At 41.4% G+C, this 17503-nt stretch overlaps 1 protein-coding gene across 4 annotated transcripts in view; it reads right to left on the reverse strand.

Annotated features, from left to right (window-relative positions):
- Window positions 1-257: 257 nt before the first annotated feature.
- The window catches only part of FAM107B (family with sequence similarity 107 member B), a 62343-nt gene continuing 45097 nt past the window's right edge, over window positions 258-17503 (reverse strand). For all 4 annotated transcript variants that reach the window (XM_085083111.1, XM_085083083.1, XM_085083101.1 and 1 more), the window contains 3 exons: window positions 9500-9683; window positions 5358-5511; window positions 258-3386 (listed from right to left, as the gene is read on the reverse strand). In XM_085083111.1, coding sequence (XP_084939237.1) covers window positions 3270-3386; window positions 5358-5511; window positions 9500-9627 — 399 coding nt within the window. In that variant the 5' untranslated portion in view covers window positions 9628-9683 and the 3' untranslated portion in view covers window positions 258-3269. The remainder of the gene's footprint in view (window positions 3387-5357; window positions 5512-9499; window positions 9684-17503) is intronic.

The following is a 17503-nucleotide window of genomic DNA, read 5'->3' on the forward strand; positions in this document are numbered from 1 at the left end:
GAATGGACAGAGAGTCCTGTTAAAAACTTTCTGCATCAAATATATTCGAAGGATAAAACTGCAAAGAAACACAGCAAACTCCTTCTGCCACCTAATGTGGCACCTTTGCACATACAAAAGGGATGCAGGGTTTTAAGGAACCAAAGTCATCATGATGTTGATCGTTCCCACCACACTACAGCATTTTAAACAATCTGATTATCTCAGTGCAGCCCCCAAGGTTTTGTTTTTGGCAGGATTTGACAGACACCACCACATACACCAAGCATGTAGTAGATTTTATTAAGCATAACTTTGGTTCTAAGTATTCCACCCTCATTCTCATAATACCTTTAGTTAAAAACAATTATACAAGAGCAAATACAAAAAATATTAAATTATGAAAACAAATCCATTAAGGCTCCCTTTTTATATTTATATATATTTATATATGTACACTCAAACAAGTGCAGGTATTAACAGAAGGTTAAAGCCACAAAAATGCTAAAAAATTTACTACTATACTATCAAAAGCAAGAGTTTTTAAAAAAGTACAAAGTGGTAAGTGAGCAATTTTCAAATCACTGAAGTATTTGCTGGATTGCTTCAAAACCCATATAGCTGAAGGGCAGAGCAGGAATTGCTTACGCTCACTGCCAAGCAGTTTCTTACTTGAGTAGCCGCACAGGACACTTGTGGTGTGACTAACTGGCCACCCATTGAAGGGTGGCCCAATCCTGACTTCAAAGACAAGCTTTTGCCTGTCAAAATCGACATGAAGGTGGCTGGGGTTCCTAGACTAAAGGATTAGCAGGATTCAGAGATGTTTTAACACACACAATGATGTTCTGTTCACACGGAGAGTTAATTCCAATGAAAAACCAAAAACAACTTCATGCTGTATGTACAAGGGAGTTTTCTGGCCTCCTGTGTTTCAGAAAGAGAAACTCTACCCTGAATCAAAGCTAACCTGGGGAAAAAGCAGAATGCCTTCAGCCTTGAGCCAACACACCTACTGAAGTCAAAAAGGGAGTCCTTGACCTCCACCGACCCTGATGCCACCGATTTCATCTCACTGTGTATGTGTGGTAGGATTGCCATGATCACCAAGGGGAAATGGCTGACAAGAAATGGTCTGCTCAAGCCAGAGGAAGGTTTTCTCATTCACTTTTCCATACTGAGCAGAAGGTTAATGTGGAGCTGAAACCAAGAGGCAGGATGTCTGGTAGGCTGGAACAGCTGAGATAAAGCATGAGGCATGGAAGGCTCGGACATAGTGCTGTCTCAACAACACGAAACAAAATCAGTGCAAGTGTTGGAATAACGTGTTGCCAGAAAAGATCCTCTCCTGCCAGGAGAAGGGCAGGAGAGAGGGAAGAACCTGCAGCATTTAGGGTGTTCCTTTGTTGAGATAATACATGGAAGAGGCTTACGTTTGGCCTTTGTCTTTTGTATGTCCATAATCTGAACAGTCTGTTAGACCATCTTCACATTTAATCTTCTAGACGTGAGTCACACTGCAAGTCTAAATCAATGGCAATATGCTTATCACAATTCAATTTACTCTCAATCTGATTATGTTCTCATAAAAAATGCTTGTATCTTGACAAATGAAAGTCTGCATCTAGGAAACATTTCTAACTGTGAGTGTTTTTTCCCAAGTGCTAATCTGAAATTGTATTTAAAATATCCAATACAATACGGGAAAGGCAAAATGAACTGAAAAAACCAAACCAACAACCCTCCACCACATCTTTACAATACAAACATGCCACTGTTGATATTAACAAAAAGTGTTCTGAAAGTTATGGCCAATATAACTACAAAGTAGAAATTATTGTGTTTAGCATCCTAAGGCAAAGGCTAGGGATTAGATCCTCAGCTGATATGGATGAACACAGTTTCAGTGAGAGTTAGGACTGTTCTGATCAAGGAAGATGAGGACTTCTCCCCAGACTGTGAAGATATATCTGCACCCAATCACACCAGGTAAGAATCCAATTCTATAATCCTACATGAGCAATCTGTTCCCCACTCCTCAATCCCAGGCTTTCCTGGATAACTAGTAGTCATAAGCATGAAGGATCAGATTCTGTCATCCCTGTGCAAGCTGAGCAATATTTTATTTAATGGCAAGTCACAGGGGCAACTTGTGGAAAGGCAGGAGATGACAGAATTGGACCCAAAGTCTCAGTGGTAACACACTTCCCTTCCTTCTTGAGGCTAAATGAAGAAAGGTATAAAATTAATTTCATTTTATGACTCACTTTAGGGAAAAAAATTCCGTATCAGTGGATTCCAGTAATGAGTTCAGTCTGGTTTAAACACTTCTCTACTGCAGAAACTGCAACAAGGTCTGCAAGCAAAGAGTAGGAACTGATGGTAGATCAGTTCAAGCAAATGAGTTCAAACACCGTCAAGCAATGTGTTAACACTGTACTCTGTTCAGCATGTCCCTCGAGGAGAAAGGCCACAACACCAAAGTAAGCAGGATTTTAAAACATGAAAAGTAGAAGACAGGTAATTTTGCTTTGAGAGGTAAATTCACAGGTAGCACTGCACAGGCCTGTATACAACAGTGTAAGTTTATAGACAGAGATAAATCAGCCTCTGGAGTCTCCCTGGTGAACGGATCATCTGATTTTTGCTCTTTCCTAGCCCAAATTCTACATGCCAAACAGCAAGAAATGGGCTTTAAGGCTGCTTAACTTTTCACAGCTGGTGAATTTTAAGCATTCTCATCTTGCCCACACCTGCCCTAGTGGGGATGGGCAGCAATAATCAGCATAACTCATATCCTCCTAGATTTAATAAAAATTCCAACTAAACACAAATTATTGTGGGATAATCACAGGCTGTAGGTCTAGATGGAGGAAATCTACCGGCACAGCAAAGCTTTGTAAGATATCACAGGAGGATTTTTGTTCTGTTTTAAAGCAAAATATAATCTGTGTATCTCCACTAAACTAGGATCACAAGAGTTAAAGCAGTGCAACACTGAAGGAGTTTCTCTAGTATCCCTGGTTAAAATCTCTGAGCAAGCACATCAGCCTGGTCCGTGACACTGAACTGACAAAGACACTCCTCATCCATTGATCTCAGGACTGTATTTGGCAAGTCGATCTGTTTACGATACTGTCTTTTTAATCCACACGTCCCAGGAATTAAAAATCTCATCTTCAGTAAGTGTCAGCTGGATGCTATTATTTTCCCTCTTGAGGGGCAAATGTGAGACAACTTGCAAAAGCCTCTCTCTGCAGGAAAGCTGGAAGTCTTAGCAGGCATTAGCTCTAGGAGTCTGGTGCTTCTGTTGCTTCCTGGACCGTCCTCCTCAAGTTGCCCTTGACTTTGACAAATTCAGGCGCATTTTCCTGCTCTTCCTGTATCTTCTGCTTCTCCAGTTCCAGCTTTAAAGGGAATCACATGTTAAAAAAAAAAAAGCAGAGAAAATTCATCATTGAAATACAAAACAAAAAACTAAAGGTTTCAATAACTGGCTATGCCAAACTCCCTAAACTGCTTCCTTTCTTTGTCTCATGGAAAAGATAAAATTGCCTTTCTTTGGGAGTATCTGTTCTCATGAACAATAAATCTTTTCAAATCCTTGGCTCTAGCTTGTTCCAGATGTCCACCTTTGCCAGACAGGCAAAAACTCTGCAAGCCCAGTACAAGAACAAGATGAAGCATTTTTAAAGAAATTCTTGGACATCTTCATTAAAGAAACAACAATAATTCCCTTCTCTGGCTTTTACAACAGAACAAGGAAGAATGTGCCTCATGGGAGAACATGTGAACAGCTACTACTGAGCACACTTGCAGAACTGATTTCTGAATGTTTAGGTATGGAGTTCTAACTCAAGCCTCTTTAGGAGCATCTGGTTTGTCAATCACAAAAAGCAATAAAAACCCCCAAAATCTTCCTTGGCCCTAAGTCATTCATTTTTAAGAGCCCATTCGCTGACTTTTTTAATCAAGCTGGAGCTCCTGCCTGTGCAGACACTTGAAATTTCCATGTGAGGAATGGGAGTGCTCTGTGTGGCAAGGCTATGCAGTGCCCATCCAGCATAGGTAGGCTCAGAATATGGATTGCTTAGCGATCCTCAGGGAAAGCAAGATGAGTTGGCAGAAAGGAAAAAAAATCCTTTAGAAATCTAACAAAAGCGCCTGAAAGGAGCTGCCTTTTTTTTTTTTAAACAGACCAAGGTCTTCCTGATTAATGGGGACCACGTACAGCTCACCTAAATAATCTCTCCTTTGTCTCTGGTTCACCAACAAGGGACATGTCTCGTTTCTATAAATCCTGACAATGTCCCTCCATGAGTCATGTTGTCAATTAATGCCATTCCTATGATGTTTACAAAGTCACAGCACTGTTTGAAATGGGCAGGCTTCTCCTCTTCTAACAGAATTTCCTAATCTACACTGGATGGCTCAGTTTCAAATCAAATCTTCCCACAAGCTGAACCATTCAAAGCTGGGCCCTTAAGAGCAGATAAGAAAAATGTCAGGATGATACACTTAAAAATACAATATCTTTCTCCAAAAATATTTTAAGCTAATTAAAACAAAAAGCCGAACCTATAATAAGACCATAAAACCTAAATAATTATTGGATTAAATGTCATTTTTAAGAATAATTATTTGGCTTAATTGATTTCTATTGAGAAACACAGGAGATACTGTTTTAAAGCATTTATTTATAGCCCTCATTTATTTAAAAATAAATGCACTGCTTGATGCACAGGGACTTCTCTGATAAGCTGTTTCACTGCAGAGATATTTCCTTGCAGGCACATGAAGTGCTCCAGAGGCAGAGAGACTTTTGGCTGGCCCTGTTCCTGGCAAAAAGCTTCACCACAAGGAACTCCATCATCTCCATTTTCAGGGTCTGAGGACCTTTTCTTTCATTTGAAAACATCAATGGGCTCACATGTTCTAAGACTACAAAAGATCTTTTTAAAGTGATCTATATTCTTATATAAACCAGGAGAATAAATTGATTTTTTTTTAATTCATTAAATGTAGTTTTGATTCACTACAGCCTAGCAGCCACTCTTAGTGGATCATAGTTAGACTACAAAAATTGACCAAACCACCACAGTTTCAATGGTAGATAATGTCAGTGCTCCACACACATTCCTGTTGGCTGGTGCAGGATTTCATTTGACCAAAGGCAGACCCCATATGCAATTCCTACACAGTAAGTGACAACAAACAGGTAATTAAAGAGTGTGATTTGACTTATCATGACAGATATCTGCATTTAATCAGGGGAAACGCACCAAAATTTAGCTGCTGCTTCTTTCCTGTCTACAAAGGGAGCCTCAGATGAGTAGCTCAGATGCAGATGTGTAAAGGTCTGTTATTCCCCATCTTACCTGCTCCAGTTTCTGCTGCCGTTTCAGTAGCTCTATTTCCAGGTCTGATTTCTTCTTTTGTGCTTCCTCTTCTTTTTGTTGTTTAATAACTTGATCTCGTTTCCTTTTCTCCATCACCTTCTGCAGCTCTGGTTTGTTCTGAGGTGCAAGACCCCTTCAAATTACATGGAGAGGAAAAAAAAAGATCAGTTTCAATTAGATGGAATTCACATAAAATTGAAGGCAGGTTTACTAAAATCAAGGAGTTGCCTATTTAGAGACATTGGGATATAAATAAATAATTAAAAGGAAAAAAACATGCAGACATTTGCCTGGTTTCTAACCAATACCTTAAGCTAGAATTTAAGGCATATAATCACCAAAGATATTTCCCTTTAATATGCATGCTGGTATTTCTCCTGTATAATTCATTAACTTTCATCTTTAGTCTTCACTGTATTCTCTTGATTCCAAAAGAATGGATTGAAAAAAACACCACAAATCAAGACACTAGCAGAGCTAGAAACAAATTCTGGACATGAAGAATTGGCTTGGTGGCTGATAACTTGGAATGACTGTGTTCAGACAGTCCTGTGCAGGATATTCCATCCAGAGAAGTTTAGTTTTGAGAAAACTAAAACGTGATCTGTCATACTGCTCCTGCAAATCATGGATTCTCTCCTTTCCCTGAAAATGTGACAGCTTTACCATGCCTGGCTGTGAAGCTATTTCCAGTGAGAGCTCCCAGGCTACACTAAACATCACAAAGAGCCTAAGACAACAAAAATCCAGAATAAAAAAGTTGCCATCACCTTGGAGACCAGACAAAGCCTGGAGGATTCTCCCTCTGACAAGCCTTTAGGTACTACATGAAGTGAATGTTTTGAACCTGTTCAGCGCAAATTGCTTTCCAAGGCAGCTACTCTGGAATGAGAAAGCTCACTCTTTAGGAAGATGCATGATGTTATTTATACAGGCACACACATGGGTACTCACTCCTACTTATTTTTGTGACTTCAGCTATTTCTTTTATCTTTTTAATGCTATGATGGGTTCAAAATTTGTTATAAGATTCAAAGCTCTCCCTGTTATTCAGATATTAGCGTCACTTAAGGCAGAGCAGAGAGATCTGAAATTTGTCTTTGTTATTGTTGTCTTTCCAGTGAAGACAATTATGTGAAAGCATCCAGCGTTAAGTTTAACATCAGCCATTTTTTATTTCAACTTTAAGAAATTCAATAATCTGAATAAGCTTTCAGAAAGCATATTTTTACCCTTCCCTACTTGCTATACAACTGTGGTTGCCTAATTATTCATTAATATGCGTATCTGACAGCATGTCCAATAAAACATTAAAATGCCATTTTATGTGGCATCTAGGAATGACTCCATATATTATGCAACACTCTATCCCTGTACATACCCTGACAGCAAAATCAAATATTTAGCAACACCAAATGCTGTTCCCTATTTCTCATAATAGATCTCATGGCCTGAGTGCAACAGAAGCTACAAGACTGTGTTCATATTTTATGTTTCATGCTATTTTAATTACATTTTAACACATAAAACTGAAGTCAGGCAGAAAAAGCTGGAGTAATTTTTTACTACTACTACTACTACTACTGGATTGTGAGAGCAGAGTCAGTGGAAGCTTCCACACTGGCACTCAGCACAAGTCAAGACAGTCACAAACCAGAGCTAAGTAACATTACTGTTTCTGCTTTTCTCACTAGGACTGCACCATAACAAAGCAGAGGCACAGTGATTCAGAGGTGCTGCAGCTGTAACAAAGGGAACCTGCAGAAGGTACAAGCAAATGCAACCCCTCATTCCAATCAAGTGGGGGTGGCACATCTGCAATGTCAATCCTGTTTCCACTCTCTTATGTAAAAAGGAAAAGCTACAAACTGGGAGATAGTGGATTAACTGGGGTCTTTTATCACCTCCTGGTGACTGTACTGGTTAAATTTAAAAGCTTTGATGTAGAGGAAGCAAAGTGTGTTACAATACAAGTTAGAGCTGATAGGGTTAAAACCTCTGGAAGGGACACGACCAATAGTCTGCAGAGCTGAGGCTGACTCCTAACTAGTAAAAATCATTTAAGTGATCAGTGCCTTGAGGTAGCACCACCTGATTTTTTTTTTTTCCCCAAAACAACTACCATTTCTGCAAGTAAATAACTACAATGATTTAGATCCAACAGACACTGCCCACAGTGGGCATGGAGAATGACTGGACCAGTAGTAGCTAATATCTCCCAATATCCATTTCTGGCTGTTCAGAGCTGATGGGTCCAAAAAGTGAAGCTGCTGATTTCTACAATGAGTCTTCACACCAAAATAAGCAGCATGTTAAGCAGACTTCTAGAAGAGCACTGAAAGTTCTCCATACATATAACAGTTTGCTGTAACAAAGCAGAACACAGCCTAATATTTTCATTACTGGAAAGCCTCCTATCAGAGCTAGTACAGTGAGACAAAGCACAGAAGACTAACTCTCCTCTAAAAGATACCAATTTTTCTGCTGGTGAAAATCCTCAAAGTATTTAATTTCTACACCAGTAAATAAGACTCTAAAATTAACAGCTGCAGCTAATCAAAATTACAATAAGAGAAGAGAGGGTATTGAGGGCTGCCCAACCTTTCTGTATAATAAGGTATTTTACCAGAAGAAAAGAACTCCATATATTTAAAAGTGCTTTATGCTTTCATAAACTTAAAAGAAAAAAAATAATTTACTTAATTTATTGCAGTCTCCACATCCTCTAGATTAAGATCAACAGGAAACTTCAACTATTTTTCTTTCAATGACTATAAACTTCTTGGTGCTAGGAAATGACTTTGATGTTTAATCCCATCAACGAAAAATAGGACAAACACCTATTTAGGCCAGTTTCTTCCAATTCAGTTGGCATTCTGTAAAATATCTCTCCTTCTTCTTCACTAAAGAAATGCTATATTGTGTATGCAATTCATTTAGAATTAAGTCTCTAAGCCCAGCATTTGTGAGGATTTTGCTATTACACATAAAAAGACCCCGTCTCCCCTCAAAATACTACAATGCCAAAGGATTAAAAAAAAAAAAAGAAAAAGAAAAACTGCCATAATGTGACTCTTCCTGACAAACAGATGAATCCAGTGTGCTGGAGTAGCCAAAGTCATGGCTTTTTACTCTCCTTTATCAATGTCCGGGATTTCCAAAAGTCTGAATAGCTGCTACCACCAGCTTTCTGCTCAAATGCACTCTGAAATACTGTTCTTTCACTTCTGTTTTATAGATCCCCACACCTTTTGGAAAGTCTGTTTTGGGTGTCTTCAACGCACAAAATCACCAATTTATACCATAGTTCTTTTCTGTTGGTTTAAACAAAGGAGATCAACAAGCTTGGTGCCTTTTCCTCCACCAGGTGGTCTGGCGGCTCTTTTCTTAATGTGTTTTCTAAATGACTTCTCTGTTGCTGAAGAGATTTAATAAGAGAACTTCAGCTATTTCTGGGCCAGGTGCTTGTGTCTCTGAAGTTGATGAAATCAAGTCACGGTTGTTTACATCTCCAAAAGCAATATATAGAGCAACAGCTGTGCATCCCATCCCAGGGTGGAGGAGGCAGCATTTGCAAAACATACAAAGAAACACTTGTGCAGCAGCAGAGCAGGCACCAGACTATCACACTGCTTTGTGAGACAGATCAAATAAGTAGGAACAGTTTCATGTCAAATAAACTACATGATTTCTTTGATTTAAAAGTGGTCTCATGAACTCAGTGTGCTGGGAATGGTGAAAGCCTACAGACTTTATCACCCCACTATTAATAGCAAAATTTTGTCAAACACTTGATAATGTTAAGAGTCCAAGACAAATTACACTGCCAAGGTAACCCACGTGAAATGTAATAGGGGAGAACTGAACTGTTTCCTCTCGAAACTGACCCTCTGAGTATTCACAAAAACAAAAAAAAGCCTTCTAGAGAAGCTTTTGCACAGCAACTGAAATTCAAACAGAAATAAATGCCATGGCTAAGAATCAGAGTCTTTCAATTTGCAAGATCTAAATCAACAAAAAAGGCCTGCTGGGTTTTGGCTACAGCGTCATTTTGATGAAACTAAAACTCAAGCTGTGTGTTTGGGGTGGGAGGGTGGCAAAAGTGATTTTTAGACTCTTACCTTTTCTGATTCATAAGCAGCTCTCTATGGAGATCTTGATGATTCCGGGATGACTTCACAGGATTAATTAATTTCTGAGGTCTAATTAATTCAGGATTGTCATCATCTATGTAGTCTGGTTCAGCCATAATTTTTCTTGGAATGGGAAACGGATCTTTGGGTTCAGTGTCCTTGTTCACAGTATCTGTAAAATGGGAAAAACTGTAGTGAATTTACACTGAAAGGCCTTTTAAAGATGTTCTAAACCACAAAGGCAGCATATTACATTGGCAACAGTAATGCTTTTCCTGGATTAGTTTTGTCTGTAGAAAATAAAGGCTCTCACAGTAAACATCAGTAACATTTTTTTAAATCGGCAGCAATTTCATAGCAATGGCATCTCCAACAGCCTTCCTCCAGTGACTTGGAGACATAGGTTCTCCCATTTTAAGAAGAACTTGACAAATAATTTAGGCTAAGTGTGTGAAGACCCCTATTGATTTTAATAAGCCTACTCAGCTGAAAGATTTTTGGATCAGTAGTACCAAGACCCTACAGACATTTTAAATGCTGACTACATTAAATACTGTGAGTGTGTATCAAAAGCAGAGTTTCATTTTGTGCTGTCAGTGTCATGTCAGCTGTGGGGAAAACACCTCTGTGGATAAGCAAGCCCTGAACTACATCGAGCAAAAGTTTCCATGTAGAAATTGCCAGATCTGCCATTGTTGTGATGGGGGACTGATTTCTGAGTGGAAAGGTAGAGGAGAAAAAGTTAGGTGAGATTGTTTCTTAAAGGCAATATTTCACCCAGTGAAAACCCACAGAAATTCACTGACCTGAAGGCAATAAATTGATTATTTATTTAATTTGGAAAAGTGGCACTTTCTTATTCTGCTATAGAAAATTTATTTATACATCAAATCACAACATTTCGAAGCAACAGCTGACAAGTAAACTATGGTTTTCAAATAATTTATATGTGACCATTCATACCCCTTTCCCATTAAAAAGCACCAATCACAAGATGGTTGCATCCAAAACAAGCATCCAAAACAAAGCACATTCAAGGGAAAATCTGTCTCTCTTCACTGTTCTGAAACCTGCATGCAGAATTTGCAGTTGTCAGTTTGATGAAATGTTGGCCCCTCAAACAGACCCCAAAAAATAATCTCACAGCATGTGGGTTTACAGAGATGAATCAATGGGACATGAAAGAAAAGGCGAGAGGCTTCCATTCTCCTGACTGGCAGAACAGCTGAATGCTGCACACTGTATTCACAGAGCTACGAGACAAATCAGAGTCACTGGGATTTGCTGTGCTTTTTCCAGTAAAAGCTGAATATGTGCTTTAATTTAGATCCCACTGTTGCCAGCCCTTCCCTCCCTCTCTTACTCCACAGGCTAAAAAAACCTATGTTCAGTCAGTTTAATCCCTAAACTATTTTCTTTCAGTAAGAATCTCATATTGTTGCTCAGGTCTGATCAAAATCCACTTGATATAGTGGAAAGATTTTCATTTAATAGTTCAGTACATTAAACTGAACAGTACCACCATCACCCAACTGCAGCTGCTTACAGGTGAGGAAGCAAAACAACATGAAGTTTCCAGCAGATGGGAGAAAAATACTCTGGATTTGAATGTGTCCAGTGGACCCAACAGAGACCTTTCAGCTTCTTTGTTTGAACAGATGATGTGAACTGTATTTTAGTGGTGGTGCCACATCTCACACACCAAATTTCTGTGGAGCAACTTCAATGAGAAACAGCTCACCAGTGTGAACTGCTCTCAGGGTGGCTCCTTCACAAGTTCCTCAAGGCAAGTTCATATCTAATGTTTTTGAATTCTGTAGGGGTGTCAGGTCTCACAGGGACCTCTGAAACTACTAGAAAAATTGTCCATAATTCAAATCTATGGAAGTGCATTGCTGTACATGGCATAAACCTCCTACTGACACTGATCATGCAATAAAACCACTTCTCTGGTCACCCCTTCAGAGTCCTCCCTGCTTCCATCAAGCAACCAGCTATCACCACACATGCCAAATATACAGGATCTCTGGAAAACAAGGAAGAATTCTAAACTCCTCCTCAGAGCAGGAAAAGCTATGAGATCAGAGCAGGTTGGTCAGGACATTGCCCAGTAAGACCCTGAAGTTCCCCAAGGCTGCACAGCCTGTGGGTGGACCCTCTCTCCTGTCTTCATGGTGGTTTTCCTGACACCCACATGAACCTCTTGTTTCCACCCAAGCCTGCTGCCTCTCACACTCCAGCCATCCACTCTGGTGAAGAGTCTGTCTCCATCTCCTTGGAAAGCACCTCCCAAGCCCAGGGGGCTACTCCTTGGTCCCTCCAAACCTCGGCTCTGGGCTGAGCCAGCCCAGGTCCTTCAGCCTCCACTGCAGCCCATCTTGGAGGCCCTTTGGCTAAACTCACATATCAAATCCCTCATTGCTCAAAGGCATGCCATACAAAAACCCAAAACAACCCTCCAAAACCCTGCAACATGTTGCTGTTGAGCAGCTAGCAGAGTAATGAAAGCACTAGTTCTCAGTGGCAAGAAGGAATGACCTTTATTGTTTTGATTTTATCACATATATAGAGTTCTTAAAAGTTACCCAGATTGGTCAGTCAGAAGCCTTCCCCCAGGCCTCATTGGCCAGGCCTGCACTGGCCAAGTTCTGGGACACTGTCCTAACAACATCTAAACTTTATCTTTATTTACAAAACACAAGAAAACTTCTCATGGGAAAAACCTGTGCTAGCCACAGCAACACAGCACCACACTGTTAAAAAAACATTTGTAGAGGTCTATTCTCTTTAGCACAGACAGTGAATAAACCAGCTACAGTTCTTTTCCTAAATAAGGATGTAACATTGCATACTTCCTCAGTGTTCACATCAGGCTTATCACAACTAAAACAACTCAAATATTACATATCCAACCTCCACCCAAAACAAACCTCCTCTGTAAATATTTATTTTGCTGTACTCCTCTATCAGTTCTGTTGCACTGATGGGCCTGTGAGTCTTCTAGAAGCCACTTATCATCAACAGCTCTCTGTTAAAGTAAATCCAAAAATAACCTGCTGCTTCTTCAAGATAATTCTTGTTTGCTTAGGTGAAGATGAAAAACACAGAATTACTCTACAACTGCCATAAACAATGTACAATTTTCTTGACTCAAGCCCCTGAAAAACAATTTGATTCTATCATTTCTCAAAGTGTGGTGCAGTATTTTGCAGCACATCGATTTGGTTTGAGCGAGCCCTTAAAGTGAAGTCTATTTATTCTTCTTTCTTCTGTCTCATCACTATTTTTAAAACATGTATTCAACTCAGAGGTCAGGAATTGTGGTTTCCTACTGTAACATAAACTCCACTAGCAGCAAACATGAATGAATAAAACTCCCCTGGGAAGCAAAGAGTCTTTCCATGTGTGATTAAGCTGCAAATGATTTCAACTAGGATTTCCAAACAGAGCCAGCGACACAGGGCGCCCAGTTCCCACTCAGTGAATTCTCTCACACCCTCTGCAAACCTCAGCCTGGCTGCAGGCCACTGACAAAGTCCTGCACAGTCACTGTGTAATATTATATGCAAACAATACAACTAAGATAAGGTGATCCCTACCCACACCCTCTCAAAGCTAACATTTACAAAAGCACAGGTATGTTTCACACAAGAAGGAAACTGAGGCACAAAGGATTCACCACACCAAAGGCACACAGGAACAGAGCAGTTTATCCCCAGAGTTTCATTCTGAGGTTCAGGCTCACACCAATAAACCAGTCGAGCTCGATGACAGAATCCCTTAAAAGTCCTTAAACAAGTTTAATCAATGTTCAAGCAATAACAATTAAAACATTATTAATTCCATGAGTCTCTAGTGCTCATCACCACAAAAGTCACAGCCCATAAAGCTGCTTTCAGATCATCACTAGGTGCTACAGTGGGACATTAATAATCCAAATAATCACTTAGCAGGAATATGCTGCCTGAAGAGCATCCGAGAGGCTCCTTTTAACCTGCTGTTATATGATCGACTGAGAATGCACAATCCATTGCTCTGTTTCCTCACTACCTTGCTCCAAATAAAGGAGATTTGGATTCAGGGGATGTTTTAGCTGAGCTTGGCTCAGGTTTAATACACCCACTAATTTGGCAGGTGCTTCCCCAGTGCATTTGCTGAATTAGCTGTTGCTGCACAAGCAGCACAGAAGCATTTATCTACCTTAACTTGTCGTGCCTGAGTAACCCTCACAGCCTTTGTCCAAAACTTCCTACGTGTACATGGATTTTGATCCACAGAGAGAAAGAATAAACTGGGGATCCTGCATGGAAGAGGAAGTTTAACTCCTCAAACAACTGCAAAGCAATTTTGACATCCCACTACACAAAGAAAATGCCTCTGTAGAAAAATTTCTTAAAGTATCCTCCCAGACAGAACTTTAATGTTTCTAGACAAAATGATGCTCTTAGAGCAATCAGAAAGTACCATACAGGTACATCTTGGCCTTGAAGAGCCAAGACCAAGTGGTCACATACTTGCAATTCTCTCATTCAATTTCCCTGGAAAGTGAATAAATTCAGGGAAAACAGAAAAGACCCTTCAAAACTGGTCCTGCTGAAGAGATTACCAAACCAGAGCACGCCAGAAGCGTGCAAGTCACATTTGGGGGAAGGTGTCCAGCAGATACCTTTGCTTCCAATGTTATTTATTTTTTATTCCACCTACAGAGGGGATTTTTCCAGCAAAAGTCCCTTAATAGCAGTAACACTGGAAACACATGTACAAAGAGAACTACAGACACACCAGCGTTTTTAACAGATACTTTAACAATGACAGATTAAGGCTTCAGCAGCTGCCAGACCTTTTGCTACAACAGGGCTCCCATGGCTTTCACAGGACAGAGAAGTTCACCAAAAAACTCCCAAATCCTTTCATGTTCATATGGCATTCAGAGAATTGCCTTTATTTTCTATCTGATATTCCTCATACCAGAAATCACCCTCTACATATGGAATCTGAATATAAAAATTCCTGTGAGACACCATATATTTATATTATTACACATATATATGGCATTTTCACCCTTCAAATGATTCCCACAATTATTTCCAGCTGTGAAAGCAGAGGTAGAGCTGAGGCCCCTTAAAAAGCAGATAAATAAATGCCTAAAAATACCAATGGACGTGAAAATAATAGACTATACTAAATCCAGAAGTTACATTAAGGCTGAATTCACATGATTTCCTTTTTGCCTTAATAAATTCTTGAACTAATATCTTCCACAGGAGCACTAGCTCAAACACTGAATACCTCTTGAAGATTTTATTCTCGAAAAAACTTCAACATCTGTTCTGAACTGTTCTGTAAACCATCAAACACTGTTTTAAGAATTACATTTTTAGCTTTTTAAACTACTGCAGACTTGCAGTTTGCTACAAGTAACCCAAAGGCATTCTTCAGAAAAAAAAACCTCTTGTTTTACTCTGCCCTTTCCAATTTCAAGAGGAGCTGAAATAAAAATTCTTCAGCATGTCTCTGCTCAGATGTTACACGACCAAGCACCACCTTGCCTCATCCAGCTTGGGTAGAAAGCAAAATAGCTACTTAAATGCAGAGTGTGCTTCGCAGGCACCACCTCAGCACTGTTTGCACATGAAAGCTCACACCGCTATCGTCTTTATCTATATGCTCTCAGTGCAGTACGAGGCACTCAACTAGAGAGATTTACTTGATTAATCCTTGATTATAGATATCATTAATAACTTCCCACAGTTCACCCTTTAATTCAAAGTAAGAGTTCCTGAAAAGAGAATACAAAATACTCTTTCCAGCCAGACTTGAGCCAGACACCTGTTGTAGTTTTGGAGGATGTTGCAGCAGACTTTACCCTAGAGCTTCTCTACCCAGCCCGGTTCAGCGCCTCAGTGCTCCAAACTCTCTGTCCCAGGGCTGGACACTGCGCTCTCACCGGCCGGGGAGCCATAAGGCTACCTCTGGTTCGTCTGCTTCCACAACCGGCGGTGATAAAGGAGGCGAGGAGGGTCTATGCAGTGTGTCCATGGAAGATGTTTATTCGCATGGTGCAGCAGAGGCCAACGACCTCCCCGAGGCAGAGATGCCTCGAGGGCGAAGGCCTCACATGCACAGCCACATGTGGAGCATAGACACACGTGGAGCATAGACAGCAAGATGGCAGAGGGTAAGGGGTTTTATAGGGAAACAGAGAGGGGCAGGGACAGCACACAGCCCCAGTGACCTCTGGGTACAGGGGAGGTACAGGGGCTGAGTTAGGAGTACAGGAACCAATAGGGAAACCCGAGGGAGTGGCCAGGGCCACGTGGGGTTAGGGTACAGGAACCAATAGGGAAAACTGGGGGCGTGGCTAGGACTGTGTGGAGTAGGGAAGGCAGGACAATAGGTGACAAGTACAGTCGTTAAGAAAGGGGTGTGGGGAACTTGCAGCTATTACCACAATATTTCCCCATTTTTTACTAAATTAAAGAGGGAAAGGCTTTTCCTAAAAACTTTCATAGCAAACTTTTAAACAACAGGAAAATGGTAAAACAACATAATGTAAAGCAATAACAAAATTAGTTTTGCTGTGAGTATAGGGAAAACGATGATGCAGCTGGCTGATTTTGATGTTGGAATTCAGTACAGCCTGAATTTTCGGACTGCAGTCATGTTTGTAGTTTGTTTTTCTTTTGCTGGGGCTGCTAAGATGAAGGCAGGGTTTGCAGCAGCAATGGCGTTGTCACTGAAGTCTTTCTCAGCTTAGGAGAGGGAGAAAACTTTGGACGCAGCGCAGCTCCGCTGGGTGACACACAGCTCTTCCCTGCTGTGGCTCTGCCGGGTCTGCAACAGTTCCACTAGGCCCCAGCACGGCCGGATGGCAGCACAGTTTCAGGGACTGTTCTGACGCAGCTCCACTAGGCTCTGGGGGCAGTGTCTGCTGCGGGGAGCTAGAGGTGCAGCCCCACCGGCTCCTCCGAGCTTGCCGCGGGCAACTGGAGGTGTGGCTCCGCTCCCAGCCAGGCTATAGCTGCTTCTGGCTGAGAGGGAACACCTGAGAGGATGGGAGGAGGGGCCCACACCGAAGGGAAACACTTAGATGGGGAAGGATCTGTAACCGAAGGGAGCGCTCACCGACGCGGGGGGAGGGGCTACAACGGAACACGAGGGATGCAGGGGGCGGGGCTTCGGCAAGCCCGGGAAAATTTCAAGGGGAAGAAGACAACATGGCGTGCCTGACCATGCGGCCGGCGCCATATTGGAAAACACGTGGAGTCAGCTCGGCTGAGGTTTGGGGCACAGGAAAGGAGGTTAGCAGGGATCTCGAGTTAGAGTGGCCAGTTCTAACCCGGGAAAGAGACAGGAGAGGCTGAAAAGCGTACGATCAGCTCTCTCCTGAGGGACAGAGGGGGAGCACGAGCTGGTGGAGGAGGGGGTGCTACCAACACATGGCTGGCACCATGTTGGGGGATACATGCAGGGGAAGGTGCTTATTAGGGAGAGAACAAGGGTTTTTCACTGCCAGATAACTAAATAAAACAAAACACAGATTAGTTTACTTTATCTCTCGCGCGCAAAAACTTCCTATATAACAGCTGATTCTCCACTCCTTATAAAAAATGTCTAATTTTATAAGAAAAACTTCTCCCAAAATGGGGGCACAAAACTTAGGTCTCCCCTTGTAAGAAGTGGGTTTTTTCTTGTCGAGATTTCGCATGGAGCGCGACTCCCTTCACCTCGACAAGACACCACCTCTAACTCTCCACCCACCCCGAGGCAAAAAGAACAAACTAAAAAGAAAAAAGGGACCCCCGTACCAAGCCGACCAGGCTTTCACTGGCTCCCCTCCCAAGGGGCTTTCCAGAGGGCTTACCACGCACGGAGAATTAAAAAAAAGCACTCGGGATGGTCCACCGCCGTTCAGCCGACCTCCTTGAAAAGCGCGACTTTTTTCCAGAGGCTACCGGCCGCCCCTTCGGTCTTCTCGTTGAATGCAAGCTT

Source organism: Lichenostomus cassidix, chromosome 1Aa (genome assembly GCF_008360975.1).
Source record: "Lichenostomus cassidix isolate B80296 chromosome 1Aa, HeHo_3.0, whole genome shotgun sequence".
In the NCBI taxonomy this organism is placed as follows: Eukaryota; Metazoa; Chordata; class Aves; order Passeriformes; family Meliphagidae; genus Lichenostomus; species Lichenostomus cassidix.